This window comes from Cuculus canorus, chromosome 6 (assembly GCF_017976375.1).
Source record: "Cuculus canorus isolate bCucCan1 chromosome 6, bCucCan1.pri, whole genome shotgun sequence".
In the NCBI taxonomy this organism is placed as follows: Eukaryota; Metazoa; Chordata; class Aves; order Cuculiformes; family Cuculidae; genus Cuculus; species Cuculus canorus.
Window position 1 is genome coordinate 29,238,650 of NC_071406.1, and position 21,863 is coordinate 29,260,512.

At 43.0% G+C, this 21,863-nt stretch overlaps 1 protein-coding gene across 1 annotated transcript in view; it reads right to left on the reverse strand.

The window, feature by feature from the left end:
• Positions 1–12,217: 12,217 nt before the first annotated feature.
• BMPR2 (bone morphogenetic protein receptor type 2) overlaps positions 12,218–21,863 on the reverse strand; it is a 107,850-nt gene continuing 98,204 nt past the window's right edge. Inside the window, exons 11-13 of the mRNA XM_054069872.1 lie at positions 20,287–20,459; positions 17,908–19,187; positions 12,218–16,186 (exon numbers count right to left, since the gene is read on the reverse strand). Coding sequence (XP_053925847.1) covers positions 15,936–16,186; positions 17,908–19,187; positions 20,287–20,459 — 1,704 coding nt within the window. The 3' untranslated portion in view covers positions 12,218–15,935. The remainder of the gene's footprint in view (positions 16,187–17,907; positions 19,188–20,286; positions 20,460–21,863) is intronic.

Consider the following 21,863-nt stretch of genomic DNA (forward strand, 5'->3'; position numbering starts at 1 on the left):
CTCAAGAGAGGAGTAGTGGGCCAGAATCCCCTCCACCGACCTGCTGGCCACGCTTCTTTTGATGCAGCCCAGGACATGGTTGGCCTTCTGGGCTGTGAGTGCACATCACCAGCTTGTGTTGAGCTTCTCGTCAATCAGCACTCCAAAGTCCTTCTCCACAGGGCTGCTCTCAACCGCATCATCCCCAGCCTGTAGTGAAACTGCAGATTGCCCCGACTCAGGTGCAGGACCTTCCACTTGGTCCTGTTGAACCTCATGAGGTTCTCACAGGCCCACTTCTCCAGCTTGTCCAGGTCCCTCTGGATGACATCCTGTCCTTCCAGTGTGACAACTGCACCACTCAGCTTGGTGTCATCACATCGGGAGTTTTGTTGTACTAAGGCCTGAAAGTTTATAAGTAGAACCACTCACCGCTCATAGAAATATCTATGAGAAATGTACAGCTAAAGATAATAGTAATAATAGCAAACCCTATGAAAAATGACTCTGCTCCAAGTAGCTTCAAACATGTTCTTGTCTTATTCTAAATTAAATTAATGCAAAGCAGCATACGTGAAAGAGCAATGTACTGCCTGGAATTGTTTTGCCTACAGTTGCTGCAAGTAATATTGAAGGTTGAAAGATTAAAGATTCTGGGAGTCTAATCTAAACATTAGATTATGCCCCAGGATATCTCGCTGCGTTTCTCATCTCTCCCCTGCAGAGTGAGTTTGTTTTGTTTGTTTATGTGGGTGTTCAACATCAACGGGAGAAAAAGACATTTGAAAATATAGGACAAGTATAACAGAATTTGCTTCACACAAAACCTGTAAAATCCTAGTTAATATTCCAGAATATCTGGTGGGATTTGAGGAGGCAAGCAGATTGAAATAAGGTATTAAGATTAAAACAATAAAAAACAACAGATGGGACCTTGGACATGAATCAAACTACATGCGCTAAGCAAAAGACAACTTAAAGCAGAATGTGCTCTTGCCACATTTTAGGAAGTATAATCCTTAAGAAAAGTTACCTTATAAATAACAACCTGAGGCTTCGCTGGCATTAAGATAACACCTTTTTGACAAACAAACCCTGTTTCCCAGTGCAACGCTTAACTGCAGCCTGGAAGATGTTTCCCTGTGTGCACACGGCATCCGCAATTACCTGGGAGATGTGTGCGCTGAATTTCTTTAGAAACCAGGGATCAATTCACCTACGTGCCACATGCTTTTTCACACGTACAGATAATTTTTTGAACACACATTGAAAGGCAGCAGCAGCCCTAAGCAAAAACAAGCAGCTGAAGGGAAGGGGCAGCTGGAGTCAAACTTGGTTCCCCAGCATGAGCTCTCGCCAGCTGAGAGCGACCGCAGCTGTTCTGGCGTTCTGGGGAGGGAAGTGATGGAGCAGCGGGAAGGACCACTTTGTGCACTGCATTTCTGAGTCTTTGGTTTTGCTAACACGGAGAAAAGAAACTTACATAATTTAAACAATATACAATTTAATGTCCTGCAGGTATCCTACAAGAAAGATGCTGAATTTGTTCATAATTCCTCCCTCCAACAATAAAACTTCCCTTCCTTTCAGGAAGCAAGTAATTTTTCTTTAAAATTACCTTCCATAAACATAGCATTTTTAGCACATATTTACAGAGCTTGTAAATATAATACGGAGATTTGCTGGTATTTGTGTGGTGTATAGAGATATAACGTGTCTTTCTGTATTTTAGTCTCAGGGCAGAAGAATTTGTACGAACTATAGAAGGAAACTTGATTTATCAACGTTGAACACCGATTGCTCCCACTAACTGTTGGCACAATTTTTGTACTGTGAATATACTGGAACTATATACTGTAAAACATTTATTTCAATTGTTGATGTTATTCAAATTCATTTGATAAATGACAATATTTCAACAATGTGGATTTTATGGCCATGTGGTAGGATGATAAACATCCTGTATATGTGATGAATAGCATACAACAGTAGATATTCTTCACTTAAAAGAGCAGATAAGAGAGATCGTTCCTTCTGATTCAGGCCCACAATCTTGTTTTGCTTGTTTGTTTTTGTGACATTTAGAAAAGTTAAAGATATCGTGAAAAGCGTGTTGGCGTGGCTTATTCATGCACTGAGAGGGTGTGACAAAATGATTTTGCTTCTCCCTCCACGTCCATATACTGGCCCTGTAGTTAAACTGATTAACTTTAGAAGAGTGTGTGATGGGAGCATGGGATTCTCTGGTTTGGGAAAATATCTACTTAAAAAGAAAGGATCAGGCAGTGTTCTGAATCCTCCTTGCATTCGGCCGGGGGAGCTTTGAATGAGTTTGGTTAAATCTCAACCAGCCATCAGTCTCTCTCGGTTGTGCCATCCTGTCCTGACATCTCGATACGCTGCACCTCACATTCAGCCTGACTTTGTCTCCAGCGGAGTCGGAGAGCCATCAGGGGACGTGATCTTTGAGAAGATGAAGAAAGCAAAGGTGGGCAGAGCACCAAGCCCCACTGCTGTTAGCAGCCAGGGCTCAGACAAGTTGCCAGGCACAGTGGGCTCAGCAAGAGCACGCAGACAACCCCAGCAGTCGTGGTTGGCATGGCTAGGCTGAAGCTTCATAGTGATGAGCCTGCAGGTTGTCTCTTGCTCTTGGAGCAAACACCGCTAAATTCTTGTACTAGGTCTGCTTGGGGTCTTTCTAAAGAAGCCTCATCAGCCTGCCCGGAGCAATGGGGTTTGTGCAGTGGTGGTCGATGGAAGGTGATGCAGACACTTGACTTGAGGGAACTGGGGTTGTTCAGCCTTGAGGAGGCCGAGGGGAGACCTTATTGCTCTCTACAACTGCCTGAAAGGAGGTTGTGGAGAGGAAGGACCTGGCCTCTTCTCCCAAGCGACAGGGGACAGGACAAGGGGGAATTGTCAAGCTGCACCAGGGCAGGTTCAGACTGGATGTCAGGGGAAACTTTTTCACCAAAAGGGTCATGGGGCACTGGCAGAGGCTGCCCAGGGAGGTGGTGGAGTCACCATCGCTGGAGGTGTTTAAAAGACGGGTAGACGAGGTGCTCAGGGACGTGGTTTAGTGGCAGATAGGAATGGTTGGACTCAATGATCCAAGAGGTCTTTTCCAACCTGGTGATTCTGTGATTCTGTGACCCTCATGTGTTGCCTGGCCTCTCTGAACACGCTTGCACCCAACCTGACAGCTCACAGAAACCCTCTTGTTGCAGGAGAAGCCACAGCATAAACGCCACCCCGAGCTGCATGCGGGGCTGTGCCTGTCTCCCCCAAGGAGAGCAGCAGCTGCCCAAGCACACCTGCCTCATGGCTGCAAACCGAGGAGAAGCATGATATGCAGGAACTGCTGCTCAGCTCTGCCACGCACCAGCACAGAGCCAGAGGTCTCCCAGTAGCATCCCAGCAGGGGCAGATCATGAGCTACCCTGCCCTTCCTTCGCCTTCCCACCCTCCTCTAATGGAGTTCAGTTCCTCTACCCACCTCCTGCACCCCAACCTGGGATAGAAGCATTCCCAAGTCTGCACCTTGCTGACCACTGTTGGTTTGCAACAGGAGAACCTGTGAGCACCTCGTGTGGTTGCTGCCGTGCCGGGGTTAACACAGTGCCCAAACCAAACCTTTTTGATACTGCTGCTTGTTTCTGTGCGGCTGCAAATACCTCCGGTTTCACTTACAGTCTCAGTTCACAGCTTATGTAAGCAGATGGGAACTTCTACTTGCCTGTGCCTTAAAAGCACATTTCAATCCCTCATGGTCACAGGGTAAAACTCAAACACTATTTACTTGCATTATGGTTTTCCAGGAGCAAACAATAAATGACATTAGCCTGCTTACTGGTGATTTTAAGCTAGCTGTTTCTGAGGCTTGATTCAGAATTTTGAGTGGTCCTGCAAGAAAATTCTTGGCATGGCGACAGAAATGAAGGGTCACAATAAATACTTCCCAGCTCAGCGGAAATCCAGCAAGGCATCCCTCCTGCGGGAGGTTCTCTGGCCATCCGCACGTGCCTTGGCCACACCAGTAGGACTCATGGGCCAGAGTCAGACCTACAACTCACTGCAATGATTTGTATCAGATCTCATTTTTCACTAATCCAGAGGTCTGGAGGTGTTAGAAGTTACTTTCAGTAACAGCTGTAGAGCTTTATTACGAGTAAGAAGAAAGGGGGAAGGGGAGAAAGAGAGGGAAAGGGAGAAGGAGGTTGAGGAAACAGGTATAATTTCAATATTATCACAGATTATGGTAAAACACCAGTCACTGTAGGTGAACCATCAGTAACAAAGCCAGAGAGAGCAGAAACTCACCTTACTTCTTATGCACACGGTTCCATGCACATAAAAGGACCTTCTGAATAGTGTGTTTCTGGTCTTTCTCCTTAGGAAACCTGATAGCCCATGGCATGAACTTCTGGTGAACAAAGGCTGCGATAAGTGAGAGGGAAGCAAAAAAAAGCCAGTACCATTCCTAGGAGCTGCTTGGAGGCACTAGTGACACTCTAAAACGAGCTGTACTATCTCTATACTCTCTTTATCACAGTGGCCTACGCTACCCTTTCCTAGCAGCACTTGGCAGGAACAACAAAGAAATAGGGCGAAAGAAAAGTGCTGAGTCCTGCCATGTTGCTGATGCCTGAAACAAGTATCTTTACCCTCCCTCCAATCCTTCTCATGCTCTTTCTCCTTCCTCCAATCCACCTCATGCACTTGAGATGCTGCTTTTGTCCATCAACTGCCCAAACCACACCTGCCCTGTACTGGGAGTAAGTCCTCATTCTCCAAAGGTGCTTGGACTGTGACAGAGGGTCTTGGGAAGCTCCTGTCCCTCCCATCATGAACTGAAATGCACTCAGATTAGGTGCTTCCAACCTTTCTCAATATTTGCATCCTTAACATTTTTCCGTGCCCATACCAGCCCCATCTAGAAATGCTGTTTGCTTTAGATGACACAGAGTAAATGCAGATTTGTTTTCTATAATCGCCTTCCCCCGGCCACTCCTGGCAGACAGGGCTGCCCCAGAGCCTACCAGCTGTCCTCAGGCAGCATTATCTGTTTTCTTTGTGAAAGAAGCCTGACTGATCACCCAAGCACAACTTCAGCACGGATCACCACTTGTGGATTTCTCACAGGCTTTCCCTGTGCTACAGAGAGCTGGAAGAGGAAGATTCGCGGAAAAGCAGATGACCATTGCAATTCTAGGAGTCAAACCATTTCAGCTCCTCGTTGGATGGAAAAATGAAACCTTACAGGCTAACAAGAAAAGCTGAATTTATACAGATACAAACATTTTAGTATAGTTGAATTTTCCTGCTCATGGAAAATTAACCTTCTTATCCAACAGAATGTGCTTTGGGTCATGGCAGCGAGCAGATGTCTATAATCTCCTGCACGTGGAGAATTTCCATAACATCAGAATTAGCGAGAAGTTAATGGGGAAAAAAAACCCTGAATGGAAACAAATGGAAGACTGTTGTGGCTGCGTTCCACAAAGTACGTTCTGCAGCTGCATCGCTGCTCTGGAACAAAGGGGAATATAATTATTGTTGTTTTACTTCCATTTCCCGTTAGCAAAGCAAAAGCCGAATAAAAGTGGTTGTTATTTCTGCAAGAGAGAGCTGGCTGAAGTAAGTGTGTGAGGTCGCATGGGGAAATCTGTGAGGAGGCTGTTTCTTAAGCCTGAGTAGCTCACACACCCAGTAAAAAATATATCAGTAAAATTCCCCGGTAGCAGTTTGTTATTGCAGAGCTGAGTCACGGCTCCTCAGATCCCCTGAGGACAGGACTCAGCCACACCTGCCGGCATAGAGCTGGGCTGAGCGGCTGTTGCTGTTGGCAAGAAGGGACAGTGGCTTCGGGGGTGTCCCCACACGCTCCCCGCCATCCCTGGTGGCAGCACCAGGCCCAGGGCCCTGGGGAAGGTGGGCATGCAGGAGCTCTTGTTATTTCTGTGTTGGTCAGCTCAGTGTCCCTCCTGACTCTCTGCAGCTCTGCCACCAGCTTCTCTCCCCTCCTCCCGAGTCTGTGCTCCCCACGGTTCCCTAGTGCTCCTGGCATCCCTGGCCCCACTGACTCTCCCTGGATGCTGCCTTGTGGGAAAGCTGACTTTTTTGGAGCCGTTCCTGGGAGGTCTGAGGTCCTGGGAGGTTTCTTCAAGGTCTGAGGCTCCCACTAACATTACGATCCCTGGAGACAAAGAGCTTTGGAGGCCTGTCCTTAAAGCCCTGAAGATAGTGAGACCCGGCCAGCCTCTCCTTTCCTGCAAGCTGGTGTTGTTCAGTCGTCTTGAGCCAACAGCAAGCCACCGCCTGCGAGTACAGTGCTCTCATTAACGGAGAGACCTTCTCCTTGCCAATAACTATCCTAATCTAATCCTTCTCTGAAGCAGAAACCGCCAAGGCAGCTGCAAACCCAGCCTGGGACACCGAATCTGCCCCTGCTTGCAGGACGAGGGCTGCTGCGGTCCACCGCAGAGGGCAGGGGTTTTGCGGTTCACAAGGGTATTTGCCGGACAGGCAGGTGGCTCGACCGCCTTGCCTCCGTTTGTCGCTTCCTCCTTGTTTATGATGGCAAGAAATGAAGCTCCTCATTCTCTCTTCTTTCTTTGCACGTAGGAGGCAGTTCTCTGGCTGCAGAGCTATGAGACTTGCACCGCTTCCTTATTTGCTTGCAAAAATCATCACTGTGGGTAGAGAAAAATAAATTAATGAGAATTAAGTAAGGAGGGGAGATACAAACAATAAAGCAACTGAAGTGCAGGATGTGTCCCCCGGCTCTGGGTATAACGCAAATCGCTGGTTTCAGCGAGGTCCCAGAGTACAGCGCTCGGTGCCTTCAGGGGTGAGGCGTGTTGCAGCGCTGCAGGGGCTGGGATGCTACAGAGCCGGTGCTAATGTGGAACCCCTTCCCAAGGCCGAGACAAACCCTGGGAGTGGAACCGAAGAGTTCACCACTTTGGGGACATGGCATTAAGCTGAGTTCAGTTGCAGCCTGTGTAAGACTTTGCCTCAGAGCTGCAGCGCGGTGGTAGCAGGACACACGGTTCAGTTTGTGCATCAGAATGAGAACTGAGGAGGTAACAACTGCGCTCCCTCCACACGCATAGGCAGAAGAGCTGCCTCAAAGCTCAGCGAGCATTTGGATGGCTAGAAAGGGAAAGAAAGACAGGGCTTGTTTTGAAGATTTGTTATTTTCCTTCTGGTCAGGCAGGGAAGGTGACTTAGCGGGGCTGCTACTCGGTCCTAGGGACCTTTTTGTATTCATTTCCCTCTGTTCTCCACGTGCATAAGCATCTACATCCTAAAGCCTCAGGACCGCCTTCGTGGCAATCAGGCCACAGAGCATTAATTCCCTCACACCGGGGTCACACAGAGGACGAGAAAGATGAGAAGAGATCAAATGAACAGCATCATCTGTGTACTGGCATGGTGTATCTACCATTCCTAGGGCGGTAGTTACAATGAACGACTCAGTTTGAAGCTCCCACAGCACGACTGGAAGAGGGGAAACTAGGGGAAGAGCTCTGTGGGAGCAACGCCAAGTATATGGAAGATTAATTGGGACTAAGATAAAGCATGAAGGTGGTACCAAGCGTATTAGAATAAACATTATTAAAAATACCAGGTGTTCTGAGATAGACACACAGGATAACGAACCTTGAATGTGTGAGAAGGCCAAGCTGGAAAAACTGCCTGGGAATAAGTGAATTGGAGATATGTCTGAAAACAGTCATGAGTCTATAATAGACAAACCCCAAACCATCCTGTTTGTCTGAAGTTCGGAAAACTGAAGAGCTGTATAAAGATATGCCTGAATGAGAGATGCCAGTAGTACTTAATTTGACTCCTGTATGCTGTGCTGATTAAAAGAATATGCTTAGAGTTCACAAGGTCTGTGCCTCCTTCGTTGCCACAGAACGCCTCATCGCAAAGTGAGAAATCCCAGAAAATGCCTTCAAAGTGACGTTCTTGCATCAGCTGAAAAACACGAGGAAACAAACCAAAGGACACAGCGGTAGAAAAAAAGAACTGTCTCTTCCCTGCCCGTTACCTTCCAGAGGCAGAGGAGGCGAACTCCTGGGTGAGGACAGGCAGCAGGGCAAACCTGCAGGGCCCTTCTACCGACTTCATTCCCATCTTCGAGCTCTGTTGGACAGGACAGGAGCTCTGAGCTGGCAAAGCTCCTGCTGGTAAGAATGCCACGACACTGTCTCCTTGTGGTAGTTTGTGTGGGAAGGATAGGGGCCTCCTAGTTTAATTCTTGTCCCACCTGCAAAGGTTGCAGCTTGCTGTATTCCACCCACGAGCCCGTTTGCCGTCAGTCCTGCAGTACCCAAGCACAGCTCAACCAAAACTGAAGGAGAATGGCATTTAGTTTTAATGCCTCTATCTCCTGTTTTCTTCTCCCCCCCCACCTTTTATTTCTGCATTTAAACCCTGCAGACAGACAAGGTGCGGCAAGAGGCTGGGAAAGGCCCTACTGCTTTGAAATGCCTACAAAACTGTGTTTAGTTGCCAGGACAAGTATCTTCGCTGGCTGATCGGTGGGAACGGGCAAAAAAGCAAGCAGGGGCACTGCATTTCTGTAGCGACGGCAAGCCCTCATTATTGCACCCTATTACCTGCTGACAGCGCAGTGCAATCTGTCACACGCTAAGGTGTCTGAGACTCCAGCACTCAGTAATCAAGTAATTCGTTATCCTTCACCCAACCAAACACAGATGCAGCAGGGGTTTTCCTCTCATTCCTCGAGCATTCTTATTACTCATAGCCAGTAACACCATAAACACACTCCACAGAACCCAAATGCTTCTTGTCATTAATATGATCTTTAATAAATGGAATAATGCACCATTTTACAGCAAGCCTTTTCTTTTAGACCTAAAGAATAGCCTTTTAAATGTTCTTATCCAATGTCTCTGTATCAATACAATCTCTTTATTTAGGTTTATATATAACAAAGCAATTCTTACAAGTATTCATAGAAAACTCTGTAGTGGCTTTAACAATGTCAGCTTTCATAGTGGCAACCACAGATGATTAAAAACCCAAAAATTAGCTTTTTATTTCATACTCACACTGCTCCATGAAACACAACTTGTACAGCATAGCAAGGGTACTGGGCAGCTTATACAAAAGAAATAACTGAAAGCAATTATTTATAAATTCATACATGATATTTTCTCAGTCATTTGAGAGAAAAACCAAAAATACCCGTTAACAAAAGGGTTCTGATGAGACTCTGTATTCTAGGGTTTCTCCCCCTCTTCCCCAGAAAAGCTCGCTCAGAAAGTAATGCTCTCTTTACAGTCTTTCACAAGGAAAATGGCAGTTTCACATCTCCTTATTTCAGCTTCTACAGAAGACCAAACCCTACAAATCAGTCTTTGCCATGTTCACTTTCCTCTTCTACTGCATTTTGGGGGAAAATACTCAACAGCGATTGCAAAATATTATTCCAGCTTATATAAATGTGAATAGAGCACACTGTCCTCTAGAGACAAAAAGCAGACAAGAAACATTACATATAAACCTTTTAAAATACATTTCAACAGTGTAAAAGAGAGAGGAGAGTCACAAACCAGGAAATTCAAAAGTGACAAATGAAAGTCAGCTGTAACTTGGACTTGCTTGCTTCTTTGTTCTTGTGACTTTTTACAAACTACAGAAACATTTACTATTTTCTTTCCTTTTGAATAAACAAGACAGAAGTGCGATACTTCATCATACAGTTCTGAAGCACCAAAAGAAAAAAAGTGAATCAAGTGCTCTAGAAACAAACCTCACACATTTTTGCTCTGTCCTAAAAAACGAGTGAATAGGCTACAAAAATTGGTTTTTGGGAGACCTTGAAACTAGGAAGTTCTGAAGGCGTATTTCTGCTTTAAATTAGTTACCAGGCAAGACGTTGTGCCCGATGGCTGCGTGCTCCTCTTGCAGATCTGCAGAAGACTGCAAGAAATTCCTTCCTTACCCTGGCAGTTACTGTGTCTGTTGAAGCATAACCTACACATTGAAGTTAACAAAGTGAGTGACCTGAAATGCACACAACTGCTGATCAACAGGCTTTTAAAAACACCTCAAAACTGCGTTATAAATAAACGTAACTCCGACTAGTTCCCGGTTATTATGCACAAACGTGGATTGAGCCACAGTGAAATAATCAGAAACGGGTAATAATCAGAAAAAGAAATCTCTATCAGTAACGCACCACGGCAGCCACCGAATCCGACCTGCGTGAAGCCCAGAGCAACAGGAAAGGCTTTTGGTGTGAGTGAGGTTTTAACTTGACACCTTCCCCTCCCAATGGTGCAGTTCTGCTTCCTGACAACAGGCACAGCTGCTGGCACCCATACTGACCTGCCTGCCAGCCTGATCCCAGGCACCCCTAACACCCCTCAAGACCTCCGCAGCCAGGGTTTGCCCATGCGGTGTCACATTCCACCTTAGCTTTCCCAGGGCTGACCCTCCCAGGAAACATTTTAACACCTCCAACAGCAGAACGCAGCCCTCCTTCGCTCGTCATCGATGGCAGACAAGCAACCAACTTGGTTCTGTTGGTTCTTTCAGACACCTTGTACCAAACACAGCTCCCACTGGGACGGGACGGAGCGCCTACACCTGCTGTCTGCACAAGCGGAAGTTCTACCAATTTCAGTTAGTGCAGAAGAAACCCCCCGAAAGGAGAAATCTGATTTCTTACTATTTCACTTCAGAACTGAACCTGCTGGGGGGGTCAAAACAGAGTGTATTTCTACAGCTACAGTTTTATAGGACAATATAGAAGCTTAAAATGTAACCCGATTTAATGGTCTAAAGAATTTATGTTTAAATGGCAACCACACAGGTAACTATAGCTACTACATAAAGAAGCCTTGTAAAAATTATAATTAATTATCAGTATTTTGGGTTTTGATCTTTAAGAGAGGTACCTTAAATTAGTTAGCTTCAGATAAAGTTTGTCACGTGCACTCCCAACCTTCTCTCTCTTGTAAATCCACTCCACCTAAACAATCAGTGACAAGTCTGTCACGGGAGATGTTGTGCCCAGTATTGGCCCAATTTTACACTGATGCTTGAACAACAACTTAAAATTGGCATAGGGGAAAGAACGTTACTACCAAGCCACCATCTGATGCTGTAACTCACAGAATGTAATCCTGGAATTCATGCACAACATAAATATGCATCTACGTACATACAGAGTTTACATAAAATAGATGTATTTGGCTTCATTGTGATCTGTACAGCTTTTCACTGAAGAAAGGCTTAAAGTTGAGCAGAAAATAATACGCACTTTTAAAAAAGGAGGTTTGTATATTTACCTGTTAAAATGGAGAGTGGGAGACTAGACAAAAATTCAAATAATCCAAATTTATGCCAAATATTGAGCTGTCCAGCCTATAATCCAACTTCCATAGAGTAATCAACCCTATTTAAATTCTCTTCAATAGGCATCAGGTCATGAATATATTACTGTGGTGGGTAATTATTATTTGTATGACTTAAAACCAGCCTCTTTCAGCAATGGGAACTGCCATCACTTTTCTACAAGCGAAAATGACATCATAATTAATTTCTCCTGTATGGACTAAATATGTGAATTTTAAAATTCTACCTAATTAGGCTGGAACTTTCCATAAGATCTTTAAGAGTGTTTTTCATGAAAGAAAATTATAATTTGAACATAGACTTAAAAAAAGCAATATTACTGAACTTTTTTTTTTAACATTTAAAAAAGGAAAGAGCAAAATGCACTGAACACTGAAACAAAGGCATATAAAAAATATGTATGCATTGTATAAGTAACAGTTTGTTATTATTAAATTTGGCCAAATAATCTCTTCCACACAAATACAGAATTCCCTCATTTTCCTTTGTAAGGCAGGTAGGATTAAAGAGATTTAGAGAAAGTTAACAGCTGGGAACACATGTGCTTTCTAAACATATTTCTAAGGTAGGGATTTTTTGTTGTCTGTTTCCTGAAACCTGCCAGCATCCATCTCACCTCGTTTTTTGTCCCCAGTGCACTGAAAAAAATGAAACCATGTGGCCTTTGAAAATTAAGTAATTTTCTGTAACAGGAGAGAAATAATGGCAGTAAGAAAGCAAAACACCAACAGAAATGTTCTTTGTTTCTAAGAATAGTCTAATGATGAAAATATCAACTGGTTTTCTTTTAAATTAGGAATTCCTTTACCTTTAACTGTGCAATTTAAGTGCATCTTGGGAGTTTCAAGAAAGGCATTTTTAACAATAACTGTATAGCACGTGAAGCAATAGAGCATTATAAGCAAATTCAGGGGAGTGTTGCAGATAATCTGACTTGTAAATATCAGTTTTAGAAGAAAATCAATCTGACTTTGAGGCATGCCTGATCAAATGGTTAGAATTCACATTCTAAAAACCATGTTAGATTGGCGAGTCTCTCTTACAGGAAAGGGAAAAGGAGACAGTGCTTCAACCTAAGCAACGCTTCTGGCTACTACTCACACATCATTTTCTAAAACCAGTAAAATTTTGGATCTTGGCTTATATACACAAACATCACAAGTGTTTGTTCTAACATTTTACTTGAACTATACATTATAAATTAGCATAACAAATATTCTACTGTTGCCTATTTGATAGTGGCACAATTCGCAGGTATTTACACTATCATTCTATTTTCATTTTGCTATATTTATCTTGTCTTCAACATACATGAGAAATTGATAGAAAATTATCAACTTTCATCATTACCCTTTTTTGCTTAAAAAAACCACCAACAGCACACCACAAAGAAACAAAACACGCTTGTCTCCCCTGATAATAAGACATTTATCAACTACCCATGTGTCTGATCTGTAGAATTCTCTCTCTTACATGTACTTTGTTCGGGTAAGGATCATTCCCCGTGGTATGAGATACATTTCAATATCATTTAATTTATAGAGAAAGTATTCCTTGGAGATTGGATTATGTGCTCTAAGCAAAAAAGGGGCATTACTAAATGAAGCACTAAACCCAAACTGCTAATCTGATCCCATCTAAATGTGCAGAATTACAATATTTTGGTACCTACTGAAGAGTCTGACTGACACTTAAAAATAAACAGTTTTTCTCTATTTAATCTATAGGGTATTTTGTGATAAAGTACATGATTTGTAACATGATCAAAACATACTTATCCATGGTAGATTGCAAAGCCAATGCTTTCTACTAAGTATAATTTATCCCAAAGGCCTTCCAGCAAGTCACAGAAATAGATAAAGGGAAAGAAACTAATATGTTTGCTTTAAGAATATTTAAGCAAAACTGCAGAAGGTTTTCATCTCGTATTAAAATTATTTCATTGAACATAAAAAGTTGGGAATTCTTACAAAGGACTGCCCTGAAAAAAAAGGCTAAAGGACTGGTGCAAATCTGTCTTAGCAGAAAGCAGCATCAGTCAGAGCAAACAACTTTTTCTCCCCCCAAAGTGTTTCAAGTAAGATGAGAATATCCTAAATATGTTTTTCAGCCTGCATTTTGAAACACTCTCGGGTGATACATGCAAGGAAAGGCAAAAAGCCATTGGGAAAGAAGTGAAGAATCTTCAATGTGCACGACAGCGATCACCACAAAGCAACACACCGCCCTTCACACGGAGACTCACACGGAGAAGGCCAGAAGAGAAGAAAAACTCCGCCAGCATTATGGACAGGAAGCCAGAAATTCTGATTCAGGTCTTGAAACCCAGCTGAGCAACTGGCAGGTTTTCAACATCTGGGATGCGAGATTGCAGCAGATGGGGAACCGGAGAGTGAATTAAAAGTAAAACCAGAGAAAGGCTGAAGAAGGGGGATATAACTGTATTTATACAGGCGGGTAACAGAATTGCACCTCAGAGACAAGAGCTACTACTTGAACTAGTGCTCAAAGAACACAGGGAGTCCAAAATGTGTCTCATGGCTTGTATTTCTACAACTACAGTTAAACAAAATCTGGATTTATAGAGTTACCTCTTGGAGATATCTAAGCAACATTAAGAAGCATTACAGGAGAAAATCATAGCAATCAATCATCAATAAGGGAGTTTAGGAAACACCAATAATCAGAAAGAGCAAGGCATATATTATGTTAGTTGTATCATCTGATACAGAAGAACAAGGTTGGCAAAATTTACTTCGGGGGAAAAATAATCTAACAGCAAGGAAACAAATGAGCTTGAAAGCACAGAGCATCTGCTTCAATCAGCTGAAAGGAGACAGGCTGGAGGGGCAACTGGTTGCTGCCAGTACCCTGCCACCGGAGCTTGGCAGGCTGACTGAATAGATTTTCTTTCTTTGAACATCACCAGTTTTGAGATACAGCGATAAAATTTTACTCGGTACCAAAGACTGACATGTGTTATATTTTTTTTATCTAAATAGTTTTTACTGAATTGCCTTCAATTGGAAAGAATACTTCTCAGGTGGATGGATATTTCTTGGGTGGGAGGAGGTCCTGACCAATAAGGAAACAAATTTTCTTTCAGTAGACAGTAAAATAATTCTAAAAAAGACAAGGTTTCCTTGAGATGGCTAAAAACCAATTTATCTCAATAGATACTATACTCCTGTTCATGGATACCTAAAAGCAATGTGCACACAAACTGAAAGAAGGGTCTAAGAGAGGGAAAAAAATCCAACCCTCCCCCCAAACACACTCATAACCATGAATTTTAAAAGCATGCAATAAATTCTAACAAGATGAACGAGGGGCTCTAAGAACTGTGAAGGCAGGACGAGTTTCAACTCACCTCAGCAACAACAGTCAATTAGGATGCACCTACCTGTGTAAGTAATCAGGCTGATTTTACCTCAGATTGTCTGTAGGGAGGTAAATCAGGAAAGATTGTGACTCATAAAACTGTTTTGTGCCAAATAAGATACATGATTTTTTCTCTGTGTAAACAAAATGCATTCAAAACCTATTTCATGAGAGCTTTAAAGTATGACAGTTATTGAGATTTCTGAATAAAATCAATTTTTCAATGTACATCATTAACGATCTAAATAAGCTTTTACATAAATCCAGGGGGTGAAACTGCACACAAAATAAAAGGGAAAACGGCTGATATTGTGTCCTTACATTTGTTCAATGTTTTGTTATTCAGAACTTCACAGGCTGGCATCTAGTACTATAATGGAAACACATCTTGATTGGGAAGGATCAAAGGAAAGGTACTGAGCTCAGAATATTTTTGTTTCTTTCTTTATAAAGCCCTTTCAAATTGGGGAAAACTCATGCATTGTCACCTCAGAGCACAATGTGTTAGAGGCAGCTGTTTCAAGCTGGCTACAGTGTGCAAAGTTCCCTGCCATGACCGGCTGACTGCTCAACTGTCAGGGAAAAATTAACAAATACAAAAAGGGGAATATGTGGCAGTTTTAGAAACACACTTTTCAATAAAGCGTAGTGTGAACTACAGACTATTGCACATTTCAACATGACACAAGAAAAATAGGGAGTTCAAAAGAGAATACACTTTGTAACATAGAAATATACAGACTAGCTTGTGCACAGAAATCAAAACATGGTTACAAGACACCACTGCAGTCAAACCTGTCTTATAGTCTGCTTGTGATCTTAGTGACCTTCAGAAACTGGTCCAAACTGATTATCAGCAATACTTTTTTTGTTACTTTTTTTTTAAAAAAATATTTTGAGACCACATTTTTGATACACATATATATATTCCGTGGTCAAAACAGACAGACTTAACTTTAGCGATACTAAATAAAAGTGCAAAAACGTTCAAAAAATAAAACAAAATAAAAAATATGGAAGCATAAGCCAAAATTTTCTGCATAGCTGAAATCTATTTAAAGCGAGTCCTTGATAGGGGTTGCTGACAGGAGGAGAAAGCAGTTTTTTAAAATGTCTTCTGCATGTTTGTTTCAAATAATGCAAAAAAAAGGTCATTTGTTGGCTTTTAAAGTATTTCACAGGCAGTTCACTCCTGCGTCCTTAGATACCATTGTGGTGGCAGTGCCTCCTTCCGCAAGGTAAACAGCAGTGCTGGATTTGGAGTGGACTGCCCGGTCACTGCCGTTGTTGTTGACCTCGCAGTGCAGCGGCTCAGTGGAGATGACCCACGTTGAAGGACGCCACCGCTTCAGTGAGTATGGAGTTTTCACACGTTTCTTAATCTTTTCTCCTGAGCCCGATTTGCCATCCTGTGAGGAGTCACCTACTGAAACCGAAACAAAGAAAAACCAAACAAAAAAAACAAAAACAGAGTAGAAAATAGTATTATGAGGAAGATAAGATTAGAGAGTCTAGGGTTGTTACTCATGCAAAACAGAAAAAAAAGAACAAAATCTTATCACACGACAGCAACTGTGTGGCAGAGGCATGATGGGTACATCAGCTGCAGCTGCCACTACAACAAGGGGTCAGAGTCTGTCCTCTGTCAGAAATTACTTCAATGAAGTAATTTGTGTTACCTTGAATGCACATTGGCATCAAACAGCAGAATCAGCATTTGACATTTGAGGGGCTTTTGCTATCACTGTATCTTACATTACCTGTAATAGGAGGTACAAAAAAATGTCGCTACCACAGGATGGCAAAGGCTAGGCTTTTAATAGCATCATTAAATCATAGGTCTCCTAATCCTACAGCACCAGGCAAGGCATTTCACCTGGACAAAATGGTCCATTCTCTGTCAAGATCCTAAGTCAGGATTTGGCATTCTGAGTGGCAAAACCAGCTTTAATCATGACAAAAATCTCAGCAGTACAAAATCTGATTGTTAAAAAAACTTTCCCTTTGCTTAACCTCCAACCCCTTTTTTTAACTTACCCTTCAATTAAGGACATTTACTGATATAATCTTTTTCCTTTACCTCAGGTAAGATTTCAACTCAAGTCAACATGTTAAGACAAAAATTAACGTTTCCTACTTAAAAGGAAGGTTTAAACATTCCGCTGCTGAATATTCATATTCAACTACATTTCTTTAAAGATCTGCTCTGGTTTGTTTCTAAAGTTTTTCTTTCCAAGCATGCCTGGCACCTGAGATTCTCTCACTGGAATCACAGCGTTTGTCTACACACAGTCAGAGGCTCGCAAGCACCTTTCAAAGGCTACCGTGCATTCTGGAAATATAATCTCTTAAAACTGCACACAAGGAAGCCTTTCCAACAGCTCCAACAGGCCCAAAGACAAAACTCTGAGGATGAACTTCATTTAACTACACAATTATATTCTTACTGCATAAAGGAGAGCCTCATTGTAACCTCTTAAATTTCTGGCCATAAAACTCTTAAGGCAGTTATTCTGAAGGAGTCTATTAAAATCAATTCCTTCTCTAACTACTTTGACTAATTTTTAATATGTACACGGTAAACTGACAAAGGAATGTTATAACTCTTGGAGCTCAGATAGCAAAGCAGAGAATGTCTGACCATCCATCTGGGCTGGGCTACTGCATAAGTAATGAAGTGTATAAGTACTTATTGTAATACATTATTTTAATGAATGCATCTTGGAGTCAACTACTCCTAAGAGAATGAGGAGAAGTAAGGAAAAGAAGGTATAACGTGTCCCTGAAGGAAAAAAACAGGAAGCTTTTTCAATACGCTTTGCAGCTGCCAAGGTAGGTGCCTTGCAAGGAATAATGGAAATTAGAAATTACTCTTTCCTAGAGTCAGCATAAATAGGTTATAAAGGAACAGATTTATTCCATGTACGTGGAAGGAAGACCGTGACCTAATGTGCTGGAGTTGATGGGGACGTGACTTTAATTAAGAAGACTGAAATTGTGCTGATAGAAATTAAATTCATACAGGATTTAGTAAGCATGCTTTGAGGAAGTACAAGAGAGACAGAAGTATTTTCTGTTCAAGCGGATATACAAAATTATTAAGTTAAGAAGTGTCATGGAAACTGTTCAAGTCCTGCAGGCACTTACACTGCACGCTACTGCTATCCAAACTATTTGTGGCGGACAGATCCAGCGAATTAGGCCTCTGTGCTCTTCTAGTCTGGGTCTGCCCAGGATTTCTCACTACATTCTGGATACTGACTGCAGCTGCGTCTTGCACTGGACACGGATTACTGTTGTTGTTATTGGCATTTGTTCGGCCACCATCCAGTGGTCGCTCTCTCCTGTCTACTAGGCGGTCCAGAACACCTTCATCGTGGCCAACCTGCTGCTCCCGCCTCAACAAGGGTTCATGTTCATCAGGGCTTGAATTGATATTCAGCCGACTATCCTCTCCACTGAACTGGTTCTGAAGCATTTCCTGGGCCCTCTGAGCTACTGAACTGGTTGTCTGGCCAGACGGCACTGTCCCATTAGCATACTGGGTTGTGCTAGGATGAGAGTTTATGCTGTGGCTTCTCCCAGCCACTCCATTCATCGTAACTGTCACGACATGAGGTTCTGCAGCATTGATAGTGTTCATCTTGGCAACGCCTGTTTCCACTTGCTTCAAGTTTGATTTGTGCTTGCCACCAAATTTTAACCGTGGCTCCTTTGTTGAATTTTTGGTGTTTAGGGGGAGGCTAGTCGGCCTCTTGGGTAGGTTTTGTTGCTTAGGTAGAGGATAGACCTGAGCAGACGGGACATCCGGAATCAAACATGCTTGACCATTGCCAGTTTGTGTGAAGTCCTGCTGTCCTGTCACCTCTACTGCAAGTTTTATCAGCGGATAAAGCAAGCTGGAACTAGTGCTGCTGAGCGGGTCTGGCCCGCTAAACTGCTTCAGTGAATGCTCCATCAGATTCTCATCAGAGCTTTCTTTCAGGTTCTTATCCACTTCTTTTGGATCCAATTTATTTGTCTCTAAGTCCTCCTCTGTCAGCTGCAGACAAACAGGGGTGGGCCCACCTGGCTGCATGACATTTGTAGTATGCAAGTTAGTTTCATCCGAATAAGGCATTTCGGATATGGTGGTCATGCCAGTGCTAGGAGTGAGGCCGGTTGTATTGGTGGTGGTAGTATTGGTGGACAAACTGGTGACACTCGTCTCAGGACTAGGGATGCGAGCTTGCGCTTGCTGCCGCTCATAGTTAATGGAGTTTCTGTTCTTTTCCCCTGAAGTCAATGGTGTAGTGGACATCGAATGTTCCGAAGAAATGTTCTTCACTATGCTGTCAGTGTGGTGGATTGAATCTTCAATGTAGGAAGAGGAAGAGTAATCTGGATACGGCCTTATCTTTGATACACGCCTATGATGCGACAGATTCCTTTAAGAAAAAATAAGTGATATTAAGATCATGTATGTAAAAATCACCTTATATCACAAAGCCTCTCATTTAAGAGAGCTGAAAGGCTTTCTCTTTCTTTTCATGCACAAACTAAAGGCAGACACAGTACAAACTGAGATCCTTCAGTAACTTCCTTGAAAAATTCCGTGTAGCAGAAAATTGTTTTTACCAGGACAGCAATTTTGTCATGGATGTTGTTTATAAACTAAGTCAGATAATGGTAATTTTCTTCCATTTGTCCAATATGCTGTGGGTCCGGTCCACTGCTAAGGTATTGTTCTAGCTGCAGAAAAGTGATGCCAAAGGAAGGTGACAAGAACTCAACACACAAGATGGAGAAAGTGATCTTGAGGAAAAAGTCACAAGGTCCTAAACCATGACAAAAATCTGTTATTTTAACAGCTTAGGAATTCTACAATTTGAACTCTTTTTTTTTAATTGCAATAAAGATTGCCACATATAGCAACACTACTCTTCTCCCAAATCCAGATATCTAGTGCATAATATTAAGCACTAATGTGAGTTCTGCATATTCTCGTTCCCTCTGGATAACACATAAGCAGAGAATGCACAGCACTTATCTCCCTGGGGTCAGAATAACAATGACTTAAACAATGGCCCTGTGGTTCTTTAACCGAAAAGCCACAGTTTTGAGACTCGGTGATTCCCTGAACTCATATTGCCTGAAAAGTCACAGTTTTTAAAAGAACATTTTAAAACAAAGTTTTATGCATCATTTAAGAAGAGGCCTTAAAGACAACTCATCGTCACTTCGTATCTTTGGAAGCCTGTTTGGACAGTTTGCCTAAGCTCAGTTTAAAAGGCCTCTCTGTGAGAAGTACTGTTGTTTACATAAAAGACACTTGAATTCTGGAGACATATAGGAGATCTTATAAACACAGGCAATCAAGATTGCATCATACAATACCCATATACAGATGAGCTCATGTAACACACACCCAATGCATGGCTGCAGAAATGTTAATCTAGCAGCACGCTCTAGCTTCCTTCCTGGAGCGAGCTGAGCATCATATTGGGCATTCGCTGCTGAGTAAAACCAAAAGTTTTCTCTTCTTACCGCTCATTTTGCATGGCAGTTGACATAGGGTTGACCGTTGGACTAACTGATTTATTTCTTTCCCAAATCATCATGAGTTCTGCCATCCTCTCCTCAGCACACTGCGCTGTTAGTCGAGCTTCAGCATCTTGATCCCAACAGTCTTCAATTGTTTCTTTAAGTGACCTCACAGCCTGCCAGGAGACAAACAAACAAACAAACAAACCCGCTTTGTCTTATTTCCCCTTTATATTGTGCTTCTCATATACTGTTTTAGGATAGCATGAACTAGTCACAAGCTGGTGAGAAAGAGAAATGGAAGACACACTGTTTCCTTCAAAGCTGGTTGACCCTACGAATAGCAATGTGCAGCACTAACATTATCATACGTCACACACACCAACCAGGAAGACAACTATGTAGGAAAAGCTGCATTCACCATTGTCCTTACAACCTTCAGCCAGCCCTCGCTGCTGTGTGCATGCTCCGCTCACTCCACCTGCCCTATGAAAGCTGTACACTAAGGATTGATGATACTCTGGAAACACTGTCGTTATCCTCACGATTTAGCTAATGGTGCCTGCCTTGCTTCCCTGCACTGCATGCAAATAGCACAACCTTGCTCATTTCATCATGCTTTTCTTGCTCTAATGTCCAAATGCCTCATAAATATCAGTGAATTTGTCTGTTCTGTGGGAGGAGATCACTGCTGCCCTTGTTTTACACATGGGAGAAAGAAACAGACAGACTTTCCTGGGATCACTCTGTGGGGTGAACGATGCAGTCAGAATTGGAGCTCAAGACCTCCAAAACACAGTGCCATATGGTCAGAGGCCTGGAAAGGAGAGAACTGAAATTATAAGCACTGAACGCTTCTGCTTCCACTGCATCCAGAGTACAAAAACCAGGCCGACTTTTATTGGCCTCTGCTGCCAAACTATGGTCCATGGATAGGATAGAGTTTTCCAAAACATCTCACTTCTACAGCCCCGCTTTTTAACCTCTCCAGCACCAGTGACTGTGCCCACTCCCAGCTGAGCACTACAGCTTTCAGAGGGCCCCACTGACTGTCTCTGTGCCAGAACTGCCTTGTTCAGTTCTGGCAGGGAGAGCTGGGACTAGCTCTGCAGGCTAGCCAAGAGCTCCTCGCCCACAGAGCGGCTCCTGGCATCACTCGCACCTGGCGAGTCACTGTTGCTTATGATGCAGCTACGGCTGCACAGGTGGGGATGAGCTCTCACACAAACGAATCTTTCATCTCCCTTCCCCCAGCAGAATGAAAAGGCGGTAAGCACCTACGCCTCTCTTAGCTGAGGGACATGAGTCTAAGAGCACCCTCAGGGACAACAACAGGATAGTGTATTGGATCCATTTTCTCTCCCAGAATAAAAAGCCTTTATTCAGCCTTTAGGACTTCATTTAGTCACAATTCAGACATCCCTGTAAGTCAATGGACACCTTAATCCCCTTTCTTGCCCCTTTGTTCTGTCTTGCCCCCTGTTCTCCCCAGCAGGATTCACCACCAGTAATTTTAACCAGTGTTTAAATTAATATTGCCTCTTTTCTAGCAGACCATTTCCTTTTGATATTTTAAGGAT